At 44.6% G+C, this 21,119-nt stretch overlaps 1 protein-coding gene across 9 annotated transcripts in view; it reads right to left on the reverse strand.

The window, feature by feature from the left end:
- Positions 1–6,035: 6,035 nt before the first annotated feature.
- ZNF75A (zinc finger protein 75A) overlaps positions 6,036–21,119 on the reverse strand; it is a 44,944-nt gene continuing 29,860 nt past the window's right edge. For 7 of the 9 annotated variants that reach the window (XM_082857900.1, XM_082857902.1, XM_082857891.1 and 4 more), the window contains 4 exons: positions 12,825–12,916; positions 12,413–12,539; positions 9,272–9,382; positions 6,036–9,093 (listed from right to left, as the gene is read on the reverse strand). In XM_082857900.1, the coding sequence (XP_082714026.1) occupies positions 8,495–9,093; positions 9,272–9,382; positions 12,413–12,539; positions 12,825–12,916 (929 nt within the window). In that variant the 3' untranslated portion in view covers positions 6,036–8,494. Of the gene's footprint in view, positions 9,094–9,271; positions 9,383–12,412; positions 12,540–12,824; positions 12,917–13,954; positions 14,151–15,956; positions 16,090–17,930; positions 18,112–21,119 lie in introns of those variants that run through there. The other 2 variants (XM_082857894.1, XM_082857895.1) reach the window with 2 other exon arrangements.

The following is a 21,119-nucleotide window of genomic DNA, read 5'->3' on the forward strand; positions in this document are numbered from 1 at the left end:
CCAACATAAATATGGACAGCTGACTGTTGACAAAAGGGCAAAGGCAATAAAATGGAGGAAAGACAGTCTTTTTAACAAATGGTCCTAGAACAACTGGACATACACATGCAAAAAAAAAAAGAGAAGAATCTACATGCAGATTTTACACCCCTCACAAAAATAATTCAAAATGGATTCTAGATCTAAATGTAAACTAAAATAATAAAACTCCAGAAGATAAAACATAGGACAAAACCTACATGACTTTGGGTTTGGTGATGACTTTATACAGTAGATACAACACTAAAGGCATGCTCCAGGAAAGAAATGATTGATAAGTTGGACTTCATTAAAATTAAAAACTTTTGCTCTGCAAAGACACTGTCAAAAGAATAAGACAAGCCACAGACTGGGAGAAAACATTTGCAAAATACTTATCTGATAAAGGAATTTTATATAACTTATGCAAAGAACTCTTAAAATTTAACAATAAGAAAATGATCAACTTGATTAAGAAAGGGGCAGAAGATATGAACAGACACTTCACCAAACAATGTACACAGATGGTAAAAAAACATGAAAAGATGCTCCATATCATGTCATTAGGGAACTGTAAATTAAAGCAATGAGACACCACTATACAACTATCAGAATGGTGAAAATCCAAAAACACTGAGAACTACAAATACTCATAAGAATATGGAAAAACAGAAACTCTTATTCATTACTGATGGGAATGCAAAATGGCACAGCTTCTCCTGTTATTCTTCTGCAAATCCCAGACCACTTTGTGCCTGCAAATGGTTAGAGGACAGACTGCTTCCAGGTCCCAGATGGTGTACAGGACAAGAAGTAATTTGGGAGGTCATAGCACCCAGGTTAACTCCAAGGGACTAGCCAAAGAGAAAACAGGGTTCTTTCTGAGAAAAAGAGACCATACTTAAGAAGGGATTCCTGTCACTTGTGGAGACAGGTGAGAGATCATGATTTAGTTGAGAGTGATGATACTTCCTGAGATGTCCGTGCCCTGGTCTCTCCTTTTCCTCCTTCTAAGACAGTGAGGGCTGATGTGAGTGGTCAGGATGGTGGTGGAATGGAGCCCTAGCAGGCTGTCTCAGACAGCCTAAGGAGAAGAATGTGTAATAAGGAATCAGTCAGGAGCCCTGACTCCTAAATCCTGCTCCACAACATGCATGGACAAAAATTTACTTTCTTCCTAGAACTCTTGTGGTATCTAAACTGGGAACCAGGAAATCTCAATTCTCTCCCTGCATCTTCTGCAACACATCTTAAGGCAACCACTTCCTGAAATTTGTCTTATATACCTGATGTCTCAAGTGGGACTGATGGTCCTTGTCCTTCACCCCTCCTGGGGAGTAGATGAGTTTTGAAGTTGAAAGATCTTATACTGGGTTGTCAGCTTTGTAAAAGTGAAGTGCCATTTTCCAAACCCTTGCGTGTAAAACACTCGTTGCATAGCAGACGCTAGAAGCAATTGAGAATGTTGTTGCTAAAACGTTTGGATCTTCTACTAGATACAGAAGATGCCAAACACAATTGCTTGCATTGACCTACGAGAAACAAATTCTTTGGCTGGGGCCCTTGCAAGAGAGGTCTCCAAGTTCTCTCCTAGAAAGAGAATGCACGGGTACTAGTTCTACTCTGCCCGCAATATCTAACCATGGGATCTGAAGCTTCACCTTCCTAATGTTTAATGGTGATGCCTGTCCCCCTACCCAAGAGGCTGTGTGGTGTAGAGGAAGGGGCATTTAATTGCTAGTCAGGTGGCGTGGGATCTAATTTTGTTCCACTAATTCAGATACTCTCTCAAGTTTCCATAATGGTGAAAGGATTAAATAGGTCAGCGTTTCCCAAACTGGTATTCCACAAAACTATCTGAGAGATGGATGTTAGGTGTGAATGTCACACACCCACCACCACCACCACCACGATCAAAAAAGGCTGGCAATCACTGCATGCTTATACTCCTCTCCTTTGACCCGGAGTTTACACTGTACATTTAATTTTTTAAAATAAATTTACCTATCTATCTATTTATGGCTGCGTTAGGTCTTCATTGCTGCGCCTGGGCTTTCTTTAGTTGTGTCGAGCGGGGGTTACTCTTCCTTGCGGTGCACGAGCTTCTCATTGCGGTGACTTCTCCTGTTGTGGAGCATGGGCTCTAGGTACGCGGGCTCAGGAGTTGTAGTACGAGGGCTCTAGAGTGCAGGCTCAGTAGTTGTCGCACACAGGCTTAGTTGCTCAGTGGCATGTGGGATCTTCTTGGACCAGGGCTCAAACACGTGTCCCCTGCATTGGCAGGCGGATTCTTAACCACTGCGCCACTAGGGAAGCCCTGCAGTGTACATTTAAACATAAGCACTGAGAAGTCCTCCTATAACAAAACATTGACTTTAACCCACTGCCCCCAGATTTACTTGGGTGCATAATACTTTTTTCATGGAATAGCTCTGCATATCTCACATTGTTCTCTACCTACGTTTGGTACCCACTGACAGATTTCCAAGGCCCCTTCCAGGTCCTTCTATACACCTCGGTGTTGAGACAGTCCTTGGGAAGAGATGTGCTGAGTGCCTGCAAGACCCCTAGGTCTGTGTGGGTATTCAGGCGCTTACTAATGGCAAGTGTTGGAGAGCAGACATGGTGGGGGTGGGTGCTGAGAGGACAAGACAACCTCAGTGGAGGTGCTTTCCTTGGGGTGCACATGGAATCCAGTCTTCTTATTCCAGGGTGAAGTTCCCTGAGCTCCAAGCTACAGCATTCATTCAGATAGAATGATAGCCTCACACATTCCAACGTCCCCAACATAGGAATCCTCTGTGCATTCCTTCAGAGGGCCTGCATGCTCTTCTCTTCCATCTCTCCTGATAAAGAGCAAGACCAGGACTCATGACCATCACACATTTGTCAAGCACTCAATACCTGAAGAAAGGAGAACACTGGGCCAGGGGGTGCTCTGAGTAACCAAAGCTAATGTTCAGGTGGCTGTGGCAGTTTTTTTCTGTTTGATATAAGTGGACCCTTGAAAAACATGTGTTTGAACTGCAAGGCTCCACTTACATGTGGACTTTTTTCAATAAATAGGTACCGCAGCACATGATCCATGGTTGGTTGAAGCTGCAGATGCAGAGGGCCAACTGTAAAGTTATACATGGATTTTCAACTGTGTAGGAGTTGGCGCAACTAACCTACCCTGCGCGTTGTTGAAGAATCAACTGTATTTTCATCCTTGTATTTATATTATGTCAGTTTTGTGCCCAACACTGAAGTCTACACAAGACAGACAAAACCCCTGCCCTCCTGATGCTTATATTCTAATGGGTTAAGACAGACAAAAGCAACCAAACCAAATAACTCTGCCTTGTGATACTTCCTATGAAGGGAATAAACACAATACTCAGAATGGTTAAGTGCAGACATGACTGACTGGTATAAGAGTGAAGGTCAAGGGAAGACAGAGCCCTTGTGCAAGCTTGGATTTCAAACTGTGGGAGCTGTGGAGAGATCCAAGAGAATACTGTAGAAGCGCCTCTTAACTCAAAGAAGAGTAAGACTGGAAATATGAGCTCCTCCTTTAAGGATGATGAATAGCTTTGATGCTGGGTAATGCTTACTCAACAGGAAGTTACAGGAAGAAGGAAACATTAAAACACATTTCCATAACTCCTCTGTGTGAGAAACTATTGTTCCTTAAGCTACTAACATTTTAAAAAGATTGTTCTGAAGCTTAAAATATCTCTTCTCTTTGTGAACATTAAACATCCTCCACTTTTTCATTTTTTCACATGCTTTGAAACTGTTCTGTTTGTACAAGTCATGGACAAATGCTTAGTGTGAAAATCATGATGCTGGAAATATTATATTCATTGGTTAAAAACATTCAACAGAAAGATTTCTTACCAAGTTTTTCCTAGAAGGTTCAGGGTATTCAAATACTATAAACCTTATTTTTGTATTAGTGCTTAGATCTGTGCAATTCAAGATTCATAATCCTACTGTGGTGGAAATGAAAAGCGATTCTGATAGTTTTCCTAAATCTGAAACTGAGTGAAAGACAAGAGCTTGCTTGCATAATTCCTCTCACAAGAGCCAGATGGGAGAACTGCTTTGAGTGAAGTGCAGGCATTATCAGATATGGATGATTTATACAGAAGGAAAGCCTTATAGACGCTTGACTGCGGAAAGAACTTCAGTACAGCCCAGTACCCTTGTCCACTGGAGAATTCATACACAAAGAAACCCTACACATACATTGGGTTCGGTAGATGCTTTAAACAGTGCTCCAGCCTTGCTCTCCATTGAACCCACACAAGGAAGAAACTATAAAAGTGACAAGTGTGGAATAGATTCAGCAACAAATTGCTTCTGTACTTGTTTGGAAAGAACCCTAGAAACAGAATGTGGGTAAAGCTTCAGCACTTCCTACTCAGGGCACTTCAGAGACTGTACAGGAGATAACCCACAGAAAGAACGTGAGGCCTTCAGCAAATAATCCACTGTAAGCACTAGAGGGAAAGCTCCTGAGAGAAAAGTAATGGGCAGCCTTGATCCATTACACATGAGTGGGAACGAGCCAGGAAATGCACAAGATGCTCGGTAAACACTTGTCTGTGGAGTGGTTCAACGAATGTCTGGAAAATCCTTTATGGTGTTCAAAGCTTTTTATTATCCCAACTGTCCAGCTGGATAGAAAAGGCTGCTTAGCATTCTTCCTCTAAAAATCTCCAGCACAATTAAACAGTTCTGTTTCAAAAGCTGATCGAAACCCTAGCAGTTTGTTTTATCCAAGCTCTCCTCCTGTACTTCCCCTCCAGTTAAAAGATAGTTGAGATTCTCAAGATGAGCTTGAGGTTACAGTCAGCTTAATGGCGAGAACTCTGGGTATACAATGGTCACAGGACCGTGTCCACTGGGACCCATGCAGAGAAGGGGTCGAGGATTTGGGGACGAGGCTAGGTCAGTGATCCAATTCTCAGAACCAACCTTGGAGCCACTATAAGGCTTTTAACTGGACACACAAAAACGAAGCACCTTCTGGTTTGTCCTAGAAATCATCTGATTCTGCAGGTCATATTAGTGAGAACTTTAACACTGTTTGAGGCTGAACCTAGGGTTGTGTCTGATTTTTTAAACGAAGCCTCACAGTTTTAGTTTTACCTTGTTGTTTTACTAATCGGCTCTCATCGCTGTGATGAGGTATAGAATGCCTTCTTCCAACCTGAATACATCCAACCCAAATTCCAAAACATACATAGTAGTAAAACACTGTGCTGATTAGTGGCTAAGTTACAACTTTCCCACTGGAAGTTTCTCATTCCCCAGCTGGAGTGCCCTGCTCCTGTTTTCCTGTCCAAGCTTCTTCCCAACTGTTACCTTTCAGTCCAGGAAAAGAAGCCACCTTCCTCTTTACAACGATCTGGGAAAACTTGGTGATCTCCTTCCCATTTTCTAAGGCACAATTCAAAGAAGGTACAACAGAGCTATTTACCAAACCATTCCTTGAAGTCTACTGCACTCACTTAGAATGGAAAGGAACCCCTAACCTCTCCCTAGCCCACTGATCAACAGAAGCCCTTCCTGTGCATGTAGGGCTGTGGAGCAGTGGAACAGAGGGCAGGCAAAGACAACGAAATGGAATAAGGCCAGAGAGAGAGACAGATGGTTGCCTCATCCACTTCAACAACTGACCTCTACAGGATTTGTCCCTGGTAAGCAAGCAAGCAGTCTGTCTTTCCCATTACCTATAGTCTTATAAGCTCCTAAGTGTTCCCATCAGTGTTACACCAGCTCAGTGGAGCATCTAGAGGAAACTAGATCTCTTCCAAGGACCAAAGACCAGGTGGAATGACAAAGAAGTTTCCTGAGCTCTAGCAGAAGACGGTCTTACTGACAGGCCAGGTTATGCTGCAGAAACACATAGCACCAACATCCCATTGACTTAACACAACAAAAGTTTATTTCTCATTCCTACAGTCCATTATAGGTCTGGGGGACTCTCCAGAACAGATACCCCTCCCCAATGTGGGGGGCTCGGCATTCCAGACTGTTCTGATCTTGTGACTCCTCTCTATGTGCTTATATGACTGAGGCAGGAAAAGACACCACTAGAGAGTCCTGCAGCAACAAACAAATGCTACAGCCGAGAAGGGAAACTTTTGCTCACACTCATTGCTCAAAACTCTCTCAGGATGCTAACTGCAAGGAGAAAAAAGTCTAACCACTCCCTTCTTACTGTTCACTAGGATACAAGCTCCATGAGGATATGCATTTTGTCTCCTTGTCCACTACTATATCCTTAGTTTAAAAGACTACCTGGGTACATAATAGGCCCTCATCAAATTGAATGAATGAATGCAGTGTCAGCAAGAAATCCACATGTATATCTTGGGAGAAAAAACAGAGTCCCAGGGGTGTAAGGCTGAGACTGTTGGGTAAGATCTATGCAGACCAGAGCTGCAGAGCTGGCCGAAATTAAAAAATAAGCACACTGGTATACTGGTACAGTTATCTTAAGAGAAGAAAATGAAATCCTGCTGAAAGTGGCAGAAAAACCTCAGGTGACTTACACCATTAGGCACTGAAGCCAAGGACCAAATCAACCGAGCAAACCACCACCATGAGTGCTCAGCTCCTGGAAGGAGCTGCAACAGCCACAAATGCATCTGCTCCTTTAATGTAGTCAGTCCACCCAACATACCACTGGGGACCAGGGGAAAGGGAAGGAGACGCACACTGACTGAGACCCTGCTATTTCCCAGGCCGATAGGTGTTTTTCCTTTATCAACCCCTCTAATCCCCAGAAAAACCCTGAGTTGAGTGTTATCTCTATTTCATATGGAAACTGGAGATTTAAGAGTGTTTCAGTAACCAATCAAGAAACAGGAATGTGTTACAAGCTAGAAATAGAAATAGATACAATACAATGTCATCCAGGCTGGCTGGGCAGGGACAACATACAGATCAGTCCTGTTAATCCTGCCCTCAGGCCTGACTGATGCAGCTAAGTGACAGCCAACAGACCCACTAGCTATGGGGTCTTAACAAGCCTCTGGATCTCTTTGAACCTAACTTCCCTTTTTATAAGAGATTTGTAAGAGATCATTTAACCTCTTTCCTAATACTACCTGAAAGCTCTAACAGGAACACATCTGAATCACTGCTGTAGGTGTTATAAGAAAATCCACAGCCCATAGATTTTTGGCATTCTATGCTATGCTGGAGAAAACAGAAACTGGAAGACCCTGCCTGTTTAACAGTTTACAGTGTAAGTCAACCAAGGCAGATGCAGGTTCACCTAGCCTTGCCTGCCACTCAACATCAGTTCCCAAACCTTTCCTTTTGGGAACTTGGTCTCCTGCTCACTGAATTCCCAGAGCACCATTCCCAGTGACCCACAGAATCCTCCCTACTGCATACACTCCAGTTCCCAGACAAACATAACTTTCTTGTTGTTCTTAGTAACAAACAAAAGCCAAGTTAAAATACAAACAGACAAAAACCTAAGAAGTTGATCCTGAATTCCCATTAATTTCCATGAGCTTCAGAAAAGTGCTCATGTTTATGGCTGTTTTATCCTATTGGCATTGTGAGGTAAGGGGTCCAGTTAATTGCAGAAAATTCTTCTTTTCATCTAAAACATACCAAATGGCTAAAAATTCCAACCCATGTCCACATGATCTCATTAGATATTCTTTTTTCCAACACCACAAATGAGAGGCAATGATAGTGTATTATTAGTTCACCTGGCAGATTCTCTAACAGTGAAGTAAATGACTTCATCACAGTAAAAACTGTGCTAACAGGACTAAAGAGATATAGTTGCTAAAATGTTCAAGAAGGAACTCAGAACCAGGTCAACTTTGTGAACACTGTCCAATGACAAAACAGAGTAAGAAAATCTAATTTGGTTCTTGGAAAACTTTATATTAGAATTCATTTCTACCTCATGAGACTACTGAAATTCGTAAGTCTGCTAACTGGAAGACAATGGTATGCAATGAAACATGTATATTACTGCTTTTTGTTTTGGAAGACCATGCTACAAATGTTTCTATCATATGTGCTTAAGAGTGGCTGGGGAGGTCATTCTGTGACCAAAGACTGATGATTCATGACTGCATCTGCTATTTTGAAGCTGATCTTGCTATTTTGCCAGGTACAATCCCAAAGCAGCTTTTTCCCTTACTCAGAATATTCTTAGAACACTATTTTTGTTAAAGAATTCAGTGAAAGTTCTAAGTAAAAACAGTAAGTAGTACAACTATTAACGTTTCCCCTCCACAGTCAACCCTGATTTCTTTCTGTGAAACATGACGTTTACATCTCCAAATTTTCCACTGGTGAAAAATTCTTCATGCTTCTTAATTTTGCATTTTTTCATAAACTTTAGGGTCAAGCGCCGCTTGGTATATGTCTGTAGGTTGAGGACACTGAACAAGCTTTCCTTCACTGGTGTCAAAGTCTTGAGCACTTATTGAAGATTCTCCTGCATGTGCTACAGGTGGGTTCTCCGGTGTTTAATAAGGTGGGAATTTTGACTGAATTTTTTTCCACATTGATGACACGTAAAGGGCTTCTCTCCAGTGTGAGTTCTTTGGTGTGTGTGGAGATGTGAATTTTGACTGAAGCTTTTCCCACACCATGAGCATTTATATGGCTTTACTCCTTGGTGTGTTGTTAAGTGCTTATTGAGATCTGACCTCCATCTAAACCTCTTATCACACTGTTCACATTTATATGGTTTCTCTTCAGTGTGAATTCTTTGGTGCTTAATAAGGTCAGAACTAACTCTGAAGCTTTTCCCACATTCCTGACATTTAAAAGGCTTCTCTCCTGCACGTTCTTTCTCATGAAGCTCGATAAGTTTCAGCAGCTCTTCTTCCCACCAGTTTGAAAATTTAATTCCTTCCTTCACTGGAAAATCTTGGTGCCATTTCCCCACCCTATGCGTATCACCATGATTTTCTTTGCCCATTGTTTTCTGATGAACATTCACACTGGCTTTTTTTGATACTATGTCTCCTGGTGCTTGTATTTCTAAGTCAGAAAAACATATAGGTTGATGATTTTCAGTGTCATTTTTCATCTTTATCTCTGTTGGAATAAACATAAGAATCAGCCAACTGTATGTCAGAGCAAGAAAACCATGGGAATAGAAAAAAACGCAATATTCACTGATTTAAAAAAAATAGGGAAGTAGAATCTTAAAATATTAAGCCCTTGTAAAGGTTCCTACCAAGGCACATTTCTCCTCTTCCCATGGTATATTTACCTGAAAACAGCTCTTCGGGACTGTCTTTGAATATTGGGGGTCCTTGAACCCATGGCTCTTCCCCTTGCTCTAAGCAGCAGATCACTTTAGTTTTGGGGAGCACAAATAATGCTGTGAAATAAAAAACTGAAGTCAGTGACTGGAACTAACAATGGTTCACTAATTCCAGACTACTTCAGGAAGTGCAAAAGATACTTTAACAGTTTCTTATCCTGAATGGTTAAATGGAGTGTCTCATATCCAATATTAAGTTTACACTATACTGCATTTGTGAGTGGGTATGTAAAGACTGGGAAATAAATCTAAGCTAGATCTATGAAAAGGGTATGTGAATTCATTGCGTGTTCCCCATCTTCTGAAACCAATACTCCATATTCAACTAAGCTGTAACCAAACTCCAGAGGCTACAGGAAATACAGGCTGGTCCTATTACCTCTTTAGGAAGACTCATACTGGATAAGGCCAGGTCTAGGGGAGTCAATGTGAAGGTCAGTGGGCTCGGTATCATAAATACAAGTGATTCCTTTTATATTATAGCAAGTTTCAACTGAGTTCTCAGGTACCAGACACTGGACCAGGAAAGATTTCTACTACTCCTATAGCTCACTGGTTCACATCCAGGTGGAGGAAACAGACCAGAATTACTTAGTGGACTTTCTTTAAATCATATTGTCAAGTATGGAAAGCATTCATCACTCAGTCATTCAATACATATGTGCTGAGTGGCTACGGTGCACCAGGCACCCTCTATGTGCTAGGGATACAGTGGTGAATAAGCCAAGCCCCTTGATCTCAGAAAGCTTATCTTCTAGCGCAGAGTGAGACAGTCTAATGCCAATAAACACGCAAATAAAATATCAGGAAGTGATAAACGTTTTGAAGAAAACTAGAGCAGAGTGAGAGAACACTTAAGATTCTACTTCTGTGAAGGTATTTTAAATAAGGCTATGTGAAAAGCCTCTCTTAGTGATATTTGAAGGACTTCCTTGGTGGTCCAGTGGTTAAGACCCATGCTCCCAATGCAGTGGGTCCGGGTTCGATCCGTGGTTGGGGAGCTAAGATGCTGCAACTAAGAGTTCGCATGCTGCAACTAAAAATCCCGCATGCTGCAACTAAAGATCCAGAGTGCCAAACTAAGACCCTGCACAGCCACATAAATATATATTTTTAAAAAAAGGAAAAAAAGTGATATTTTGAGCAGAACCCTAAACTGAGAGTTTTATCATATGGCAGAAAAGTGTGCCAGGCACAGGGAAGGAGAAAGAAATGAGCACACCAAGCCCATGAAACAACAAGATGAGCAGTGTGAATAAAGAGGCCAGAGCAAGGGCACGAGTGGCAGGAGACAACAGCAGGGAGATGAGGAGGGGCCAGATCGTGGAGGAAGCCTTGGTAAGGAATTTGGTTCTTATATTGAATGTGATGAGAAGTTATCGTAAGGTTTTTAAGCAGAAAATGTCATCATCTGATTAGGTTTGGTTTTTTTTGGCCACACCCTGCAGCTTCCAGGATCTTACTTCCCCAACCAGGGATTGAACCTACACCCTTCACACTGAAAGTGCAGAGTCCTAACCACTGGACCACCAGGGAATTCCCCGTGATTAGGGGTGTTTTTCTTGTGTTTTTTTTTTAAATACCTTTATTTTATTTATTTATTTTTGGCTGTGTTGGGTATTCGTTGCTGTACGCGGGCTTTCTCTAGTTGCAGTGAGCAAGTGGGGGCTACTCTTTGTTGCAGTGTGTGGGCTTCTCATTGTTATGTCTTCCCTTGTTGCAGAGCACAGGCTCTAGACGAATGCGCTTCAGTAGTTGTGGTACACAGGCTCAGTAGTTGTGGCGCACGGGCTGAGTTGCTCTGCAGCATGTGGGAACTTCCTGGAGCAGGGCTCAAACTCGTGTCCCCTGCATTGGCAGGCGGATTCTTAACCACTGCGCCACCAGGGAAGCCCCCCATGATTAGGTTTTTAAAAGACTCTGGCTGCTGTGTGGAAAACTGATTGTGGGAGGGCAGGAGTGGTGGCAGTTAGAAAGTATTGAGTGAACCTTGTGGCTGAGACAAGGATGGTAACAGCACAAGAGGCTGAGACATGATCTGATTCAAGCTACACTGTGAGGGTGGAGCCAAGCTGATTAGCGATGACCTAGTAGTGGGGTAGGATGGCAAGATCACAGTAAAGAATGATCCATAGGTTTTCTGGCCTGAAATACTGGGTGAATAGTAGTGTCCTTTAGGGAGACAGGAAAGAGAAGAGCAAAGCAAATTTGGAGGGAAGGGAACAAAAATTCTGGATAAGGAATGAGCATGTGAACTTGGCAAAAGCTCCCAGGTAAACTGGTTACACCTTTTCCCTGCCGAACCACTATCTGAGAATCAAAAAGCAACTGGTAAATATATCTGTGTATATAAAAAAGAAAAAAAAAAAAAGCAACTGGAAAAGAGACTCTCTCACAGAGAAAGCCAAGAATATGACAGATTACTCAACTCCTATGCAAAGGGAAGGGCAAAGAACTTCCCTGGTGATTTAGTAGTCAAGAATCCACCTTTCAATGCAGCAGACGGGGGTTCAACCCCTGGTCAGGGAACTAAAATCCCACATGCCACGGGGCAATGAAGCCCGCGCCACAACTACAGAGCCCGCGCGCTCTAGAGCCTGTGTGCCACAACTAGAGAGAAGCCCACGTGCCGCAACGAAACATCTCGCATGCCACATCGAAGATCTCGCATGCCACAACTAAGGTCTGACGCAGCCAAATAAATAATTTTTTTTAAAAAAGATTCAGGACTTCCCTGGTGGCGCAGTGGTTAAGAATCCGCCTGCCAGTGCAGGGGACACAAGTTTGAGCCCTGGTCCGGGAAGATCCCACATGCCGCGGAGCAACTAAGCCCATGTGCCACAACTACTAAGCCTGCACTCTAGAGCCCACGAGCCACAGTTGCTGAAGCCCACGTGCCTAGAGCCTGTGCTCTGCAACGAGAAGCCACTGCAATGAGAAGCCCATGCACCACAACAAAGAGTAGCCCCTGCTCGCCGCAACTAGAGAAAGCCCGCGTGCAGCAACGAAGACCCAACACAGCCAAAAAGATAAATTAAAAAAATTTAAAAAAAAAAGATTCAATGAAGGGAAGGGGAGAATCGTTACCTAGAGAGATGACAGTCTCATAGTTTTCTTGCATTACATCATTGTAGAGGGCCTTCTGAGTAGGATCCAGTAACTCCCATTCTTCCTGGGAAAAATATATGGCCACTTCTTCAAATGTCAACAAGCTCTAAAAAGAGAATACGCTTTAGCTAAGTATTTGCCACTTCAAAAGCAGCCCAACCATCTGACCCATGATTTGTATGTTAGGCCAGGAACTAAAGGAACAGCACATGATACTTTTTAAAGTGAGGAGGCAGAAATGGAAGAGGCAAGGGATCAGCAAACAGTCTGGGAGGTGTCCAGTTCCCCAGCAGGATCATCTGGGTTAACACGCCTCTAAGCACGTGCTGGGCAGTGTAGGTCAAGGGCAGCAGGGAGAGGCAGCCCTAAGAAGCTGGAAAGCACAGCTCACCTGGGACTCAGGCAAGATGAGCTCAGGTGCCACTGGCCAGTCTTTGGTGTTTGTCTGTTCAGGAAAGGCTAGGATCCGGTGAGCAGGCACTGCTGTGGGTGAAAGATAGCAGAGGTAATTTCTCTCGCTTCTGTTTCTGAACGTGGTAGGCTCTTTTCTAAAATACAGAAGACCCCGATTTTTTTAGTATTGATGAGATACCTTTACAAGTACGTGTGCTGGACTTCCCTGGTGGCGCAGTGGTTAAGAATCCGCCTGCCAATGCAGGGGACATGGGTTCAAGCCCTGGTCCAGGAAGATCCTACATGCCATAGAGCAACTAAGCCCGTGCACCCCAGATACTGAGCCTGTGCTCTAGAGCCCAAGAGCCACAACTACTGAAGCCCACGCACCCAGAGCCCATGCTCTGCAACAAGAAAAGCCACCACAATGAGAAGCCCACGCACCACAAGGAAGCCACCACAATGAGAAGCCACCTCAATGAGAAGCCCACGCACCACCTCGCTCACCGCAACTAGAGAAAGCCCACGTGCAGCAACGAAGACCCAACACAACCAAAAAAAAAAAAAAAGTGTGTGTGTTCAGAAATGCCTCTCTCATTATAAATGAAAACCATGGAACTACCAGCCTCTAAAACAGGTTCCCTAGTTTTCATGAGCAAATTAATGAAACGAAAAAATTTTTTATTACCTTCTCGTGACATAAATTGAAAACAAAATACTCAGGGAATCCAGTGTACAGTAAGAGACGTAGTTTTTTTCTTTTTTTATCATTTATTACTTTTTTTCTGGTACAAATAGTGTTCACATTCTGCCACTAACCACCCATTCTGATCCCAATTCCTTCCATATTTTCAGCATGAGGTGAGACTGACCCTCTCTGCTTTTCTAAAAACAGAATTCCTGATGTTATTACCAGGGTTCTGTGGTTTGGAGATTTCTGAATCTTAGGCCAACCCCCACCTTCAACCACACCTGGTCTGCTCTACCATAATCTGGGGGGCATCCTAATTGCTAACGTGGCTACATTAGTAGATCCACAGGGCAAGAAAGAACATGGTAACAACATTCTGGCTTAACAAATTACTATCCCAGCTCCCAGGAGAAGGCAAGTAACGTGAAGCTCCTTACCCCTCTCACATACGGGCTCAGTTTCTTTGTGGGTATTCCTGATCAGCAGCTCTTGTAGACTCTGGTGTGTATTCCAAAATTCTTCATCCTGGGACATGCCCACTTGCTGGGCCTCTGCTGGCTTCAGCTTGAAGCCTAGGGCCTCTGCTGTCTCTCCCAAGAGCACTGCCTCCTTTCCCAGCTCATGGTCTGCAACCTAGAAATAATGCCCATCCTTGTTACCATGGAACTTACTTTTCGTTTGGGAGTTGGTGGGAGAGGGAGGAAAAAGCAGAGTGCAAACTGTGGGAAGAAGGAGACACTAAAGGAAATGTCACAAAGACTTAAGAGAGATACGGGACCACCAATTTCCCACAAGAACTATACACAAAATATAGGAAAATTGGCAGAAGAGGAAAAAAGGTGTGGTTACTGTCAGCCTTCCAAGACAGCAGCCCCCACCCTCTGCATCCAGCCCAGCTCAGACCACTAACAGGGCTGCACAGGCCACCTGTTCTCATGCTGCCTTGACAGACTTTCTCCCCCAACTTAGATTCTTGCCTTAGTGGTTTTCTGTCTTCTCTCTCAAAAGATAAAGGAATTGAATTTAAAAGTTGTCCTGTCGGGCTTCCCTGGTGGCGCAGTGGTTGAGAGTCCGCCTGCTGATGCAGGGGACATGGGTTCGTGCCCCGGTCCGGGAAGATCCCACATGCTGCGGAGCGGCTGGGCCTGTGAGCCATGGCCGCTGAGCCTGCACGTCCAGAGCCTGTGCTCCACAACTGGAGAGGCCACAACAGTGAGAGGCCCGTGTACGCCAAAAAAAAAAAAAAAAAAAAAAAAAGTTGTCCTGTCAACCAGATTTTCCACATGGCCAGGGAAGAGTCTCACAGAGGATTGGGATGAAATGGAGAAAAAAGTGGGAGGAAAGAGTCAAGGCTCCAACCTATCCCCAAATGATTTTGACACAAAACGTGTGCCCTCCCGGTATTCTCAGTAGGCCTGTGAAGCCAGCTGGTATGCTGCCACCTGCCCAAGGGCATGCCCTGGATCCCCGCTCACAGCACAGCCAAGGAACAACCACTGAGGGAGGGCAGTGGAGGCCCTTGTCTACGGTACAGAGGACACTATCCCTCACGCTCTTTCTTCTCTCAGCTACTCTGTTGGGATTTCCAAATCTTTCTTTCCCTGTTTTCTTTCTACTTTTTCTCTTCCTGGGCAGTCTTCCTCTAGTTGTTTGGTTTCTCCTTCTCTTTCTTATCTTCACTCTCCTTTGGTCTCTGAGAATTACTGCTTTTTGGATCTGTCCCTTCCTCTCCAACTCCTTATTGCCTTTTGTTTGTTTCTAAGAACTTGAGGCTCATCTCCTTTGCCAAGCCAGACTAGGCTCATTACCCTCAACACACCCTGGCTCCAAAGAGGGCAAAAAGCAACTCTCCCTAAGGCCAGGGAAGTCTGCCAGGACCTCTGAAACCTGTGGACTGACTATGACTGTGGGTCTGTGCTTTCACGTCCTGCTTTACATGTCCTAAAGGAACAACAGAACTGAGACTTAATTCACCTTATTTCCCAATTAACTGCCCCCAATACATCCACCTTCACCCTGTTTTACTGCACACATGAAGAATCTTTCTTCTCACCCCATTCCTCATTTGACCAGATTCCCTCTGTAAGTGTTCTACCAGGACCACAGCCTCCTCAATGCTCTGTAGATGGTGCTTCTTTATGCAAGTCTGAGTGTCCCTGGGCAGAATGGACAGGAACTACTCTAGGACCACAAATTCCAAGATCTGCACTTCTGACTGAATCTCTGGCCTCAGCCACCATGGGCTTAATTTCTGAAGCTGGTCAACAGCCTCCCTGGGTCCAGCTGCATCATGACAGAGGAAGCTCTAGAAGTGCTGGTGAAACCTCTTGGGACTGAGACTGTCCATTTGGGGGGCATATTTCTTATGCTGACTGGAGCTCCCTGTCACAGCTCCCTTGGTCTCCCACAGAGTCCTGATCTGAGGGTTCAAGTACTTACCCACCTTCAGATCTACTGTAATCATTCTGATCTAGGAACAATTTGGCTCCTGTGTTGGACACACCACCAGCACCATCTTTGACAACTGAGGCCCAGTCTGATCTGGAACAAAACCAACAGAAGGTTCTTCTTTCTAAGGCATTAAAGTGAGAAAAAAAAAGTGCATGTCAATAAAAAAGTCACACGAACTTTACTACTTGTTACTTATTATAAGAGAAAAATGAACTTTAAAAATCAACTGCCAAGCCCTTGTTTCTCTCCTTTTCTTTCTATTATTCAACGGAATACAGCACGACTTATTGAAGACAAATGTAAATAAATTACTTTGCCTTAAAAAAAAAAAATAGGGCTTCCCTGGTGGCGCAGTGGTTGAGAATCTGCCTGCCAATGCAGGGGACACGGGTTCGAGCCCTCTGGGAAGATCCCACATGCCGCAGAGCAATTCGGCCCGTGAGCCACAATTACTGAGCCTGCGTGTCTGGAGCCTGTGCTCCGCAACAAGAGAGGCCACGGCAGGACTTCCCTGGTGGTGCAGTGGTTGAGAGTCCGCCTGCCGATGCAGGGGACACGGGTTCGTGTCCCGGTCTGGGAAGATCCCACATGCCGCGGAGCAGCTGGGCCCATGAGCCATGGCCGCTGAGCCCGTGCGTCCGGAGCCTATGCTCCGCAACAGGAGAGGTCACCACAGTGAGAGGCCCGCATACCGCAAAAAAAAAAAAAAAACAAAGAGAGGCCACGACAGTGAGGGGCCCGCACACCATGATGAAGAATGGCCCCCGCTCACCCCAACTAGAGAAAGCCCTCACACAGAAACGAAGACCCAACACAGCCAATAAATAAATAAATAATTTTTTAAAATAAATTAATTAATTAAATCAGGAGAGGTTGGTGGGTGAAAAAACTAGTACCCACTGGCTCCAAGGAGTTTGGGGATTATCCAAAGATTTAATTGATGCACTTCCTATGCCATCCTCTGCGTGTAAAGGAAAGATCAGGAGAATATTCTGAGTTTCTCTTAAATTTCAACATATGGTCCTAGTCTGTCTTCAGTAAGAGGGTACAACTTCTATGACCTTTGCTCTTTTGGGAAGATGAAAGACTTCACTTCCTGGACCATTTGAGGTGCTCCTTTGCATTGTATGAAAACTGGCAGAAGAGCTGGAACAATGAGACCAGAGTGGAAGAACAGTAATTCAGAAAAATGGAGCCTTACTCTTCTCAAAAGCATCCCCCAATTAAGTAACTAGTTGCTCTACATTCATCTTGGCATTTCTTTGTAAGATATATAAAGAGCACCATGCAGAAGATTTATACCTGAATTTTTAATTTTCATTACTTGACTTAGGAAAAATTACAGCTGATCCTTGTTCACAAAATGTGTATCCAAATGTCAGTTGGGAAAAAGGACAGCATGTTAGTTGGTGATGATTACATTCAGCTGCTACATTTCTCCAGGGCTCATTTAGACCTCTAAGCGAGGCTGAGGAGGAGTGCCTCGTGAGCCTCACTTTCCCTGAGGTGATCCAGCGGAAAGGGCACCGAAATTCTGCCCAGGAAGCCACGGTGTTCACAAACGGCCGGCTCCCGATGCCCACCTGGCTCTGAGGAGCAGGGACACTTCCCAGGCTTTCGCATCAGAGGAAGCTGATCTCTCTGAGGCTGGACCACCCGTTTCTCCCACAGTAACATCAACCGGTAAAGGAAACGCCGGCGGAGGCGAGAAAGTGGACACGACCGCCCGGGCGCGCCCGCGAGCACTGTGCCTGCGGGCAGTGTCCGAATGGACTCCCGCAGCGCGGCCCCGGGCGCCACCCGCACAAACGTTGGAGAGAGCGGCCTCACGAGCCTGACGGCGGGCCTCGCCCCAGACAGTCCAGCCGCCCGGCTCGGAAATACCCCCGGCCGCCTTGCAGCGGCCGGCGTCTCTCGGGGGCTCCGGAGCCTGCGCCGAAGCGGAAGCCGCTTCTAGGTTACCTCGGATGGCTTGGCTTCGTGGAGGCCGCTCCCTCCTCCCGGGGCTCTACCGCAAGTCGCCGCCGGTCCGGCCACCGCTCTAAGGAGGACAGCTCCCCGCGCCACTCAGAGGTGGGTTCCGAGGCTCAGGCCCGGAACCACTTAGGTTCGCCTGGCCCGGACGGCCCGCCCGGAGCAGTTCCTGCGCCGCGGGCTTACCCACCCCCACCCCTCACTCTATCCAACCGGAAGGGGAAGTGACGTACCTCCGGAGAGAGGCTCCTCGCAGGTCAATGTGTCTTCACCGCCGCGAACTGGCGTTTACCAGGCGGCGAGAGTTGATGTCACGGAGTCTCAGGCCCGCGGAGCCTGACGGCCCTGCACGGTGGCTGTCCTCTCGCGGCCATTACTTCGTCGTTGTGAGTGGGTGGCGACTGGTAACCCGGAGTCCCACCGCGTGACGTCCCCGCCCCTGCCGTGCCCGAGCTGTCCTCCCGCCGCTTCTCACAACCTCTTCCGGTACCTGGTGTTGACTTAAAACGATAAAATAGCCAGTTATTTTATCAGCAAAATGAGTTAATTTGGGGACAATAAAGAGTTGCTATTTGGAATATGCAAACCCTGGCAACCATAAGCAAGTCTGGAGAACATGGTTCTTGTACACAGGAGACCTGAGGAGTTCGGAGCAACTGTTGTAACCCAAGAATCCACTGGAGCAAAATGGGAGTGTAGTGGCTTGTCATTGGCTGAATTTTGATAGTCTCTCATTGGCTCACCTGTTGCTAGGTCAGGAGAAAATCTTCCTCCTGGTGGGTAGTAAAGTAGTAACCTGTTGCTAATGCAATTGATGTCTAGTGGTTGGGCGTGAGATCAACCCCTTTGAGCTCTGATTCCATTTTAAATGAGGTACCGTTTATAATTTTCACAAAGGCAGTTTCGTCTAACTAATCTGGCTTGTGATAGGTGTGACCCAGACACTCACATGCAACCAAAGTTCCTACAGCTGGCTGAGCACGGCAATCCCTCTGTCTTACAACCGTGTCAACAACCAAAAGATTCTCACTAATTAGAGAAATTAGAGAAATGCAAATGCAAATCAAAACTACCTCACACCGTCAGAATGGGCATCATTAAAAAGTCTACAAATAACAAATACTGGAGAGGGTGTGCAGAAAAAAGAACCCTCCTACACTGTTGGTGGGAATGTAAGTTGGTGCGGCCACTATGGAAAACAGTGTGGAGGTTCCTCAGAAAACTAAAAATAGAATTACTATATGGTCCAGCAATCCCACTCCTGCACATATACCTAGACAAAACTATAATTCAAAAAGATACATGCACCCCTCTGTTCATAGCAGCACTATTCACAATAGCCAACACATGTAACAACCTAAATGTCCATCAACAGATGAATGGATAAAGATGTGCTATATATATACAATGGAATACTACTCAACCATAAAAAAGAATGAAATAACATGGATACAACCAGACATTATCATACTAAGTGAAGTCAGACAAAGATAAATACTATATAATATCACTTATATGTAGAATCTAAAATATGGCATAAATGAACTTATCTACAAAACAGAAACAGACTCACAGACATAGAGAACAGGCTTGTGGGTGCCAAGGGGAAGCAGGGTGGGGGAGGGAAGGACTGGGAGTTTGGAATTAGCAGATATAAACTATTATATATAAGATGAATTAAGTAACAAGGTCCTACTGTATAGCACAGGGAACAATATTCAATATCCTATGATAAACCATAATGGAAAAGAATGTTTATAAAAAAGAATGTATATATGTGTATAACTGAGTCACTTTGCTATGCAGCACAGATGGGCACAACATTGTAAATCAACTTCAATTAAAAAAACAGAAAATTCTTGTTTACAGAACTGGCTCAGGTACTTACAACATGCAGAGGAGAAATCTTGTGTTCTACAGGGAAAAATACCTCCCTTCCTTTATTCTTGGCAGACAAGACCTACTGAAAACTCTCTACCCACCCTCCTTCCTTCAGTGGGGAAAGAAAATGTTTTCTTAAAAGTTGCCATGGACACCAATGAGAAAAACAAACATGTACTTAAGAAGCAGTAATTAAATCAAGTTTCTCCACCTTGTTTCAACTGCCTGTCCCCTTACCCAGGCCCTCTCCAATCTGATTTCCATTCTCTTTCCATACTCCCCTTCTCATCATTGCCTTCGTCTCCTGGGTTCTCACTCTAAATGCTGCACCAAGGTCACTGCCTTCTCAATGCTTCCTGGATGATGCACCCTCACCCAGGCTTGGATCTCCCTGTGCAGAATGATCAGGAATTGCTTCAGCTCCAGGATCCTATACTTGAATGCAGCTTGGGCTGCAATGATCATGAGCAGAGCTCCCAGAGCTGGCTGAAAGCTTGTGAGTGAGGCTCAGCAGTTGCTGATAATGGGAGAGTCTGAAGAGCTGGTGGGAGATCTCCAAGTTGCCAGCCTCTCTGAGAGGTCAGAATCAGCCACCTGAGAGAATGTGAGCAATAAAGGGGAATTCAAATCGAACTGAGGCTGATCTTTGGCCCAAAATTCAATCCCTACAATGTGGGGATAATCAACCTGGTATATGAGACAGGAAATGGAAGTTGTTACCTAATGGAAATTGCACAGACTTCGACCATCAGGTGGATCCAGTTTCCAGTCCCAGCTGAACTCCACACTAACTGATGTGAGGCAAAATATTCAACCTCTCTTAGCCTCTTTTTCTCATCTGAGCATAACAATACGTACCATGCAGCAAAGAGAAAAAGATTAGAAATGCTATTTGTATAGCATCTGGCCCAGTGCTTCCCACTTAGAAGGTGCAGAGTAAATGGTCTGGGGTGGTGTAAGAGAAGCTCCATCTTACAGGAATTTCAAGCATATCTCACTACTTAACATATATTAATTTGTTTAATGTCTGTCATCCCCACAAAAATGTAAGGTTCTTGGAGAGCAGGTAATTTGTTTTATTGTTGAAACACAGCTCCTCGAGAAGTGTCTGGTCCTAAAATAAATATTTGGCAAATGAATGGGTGAAAAAAGACAAGGAAGACTGGGGTCTTCAGACCTCATTAATTGCCTGGGTGTCCAGTACTTAAGCATTATAAACAGTATGAAAGGAGATGAAGACTGGTCTCTAGCTTAGATGTCTCTGAGATCTGTCTCCCCTTCGTTTCCACTCCTGTA

The sequence above is a fragment of the Leucopleurus acutus genome (genome assembly GCF_964270905.1).
Source record: "Leucopleurus acutus genome assembly, chromosome: 16".
Taxonomy (NCBI): Eukaryota; Metazoa; Chordata; class Mammalia; order Artiodactyla; family Delphinidae; genus Leucopleurus; species Leucopleurus acutus.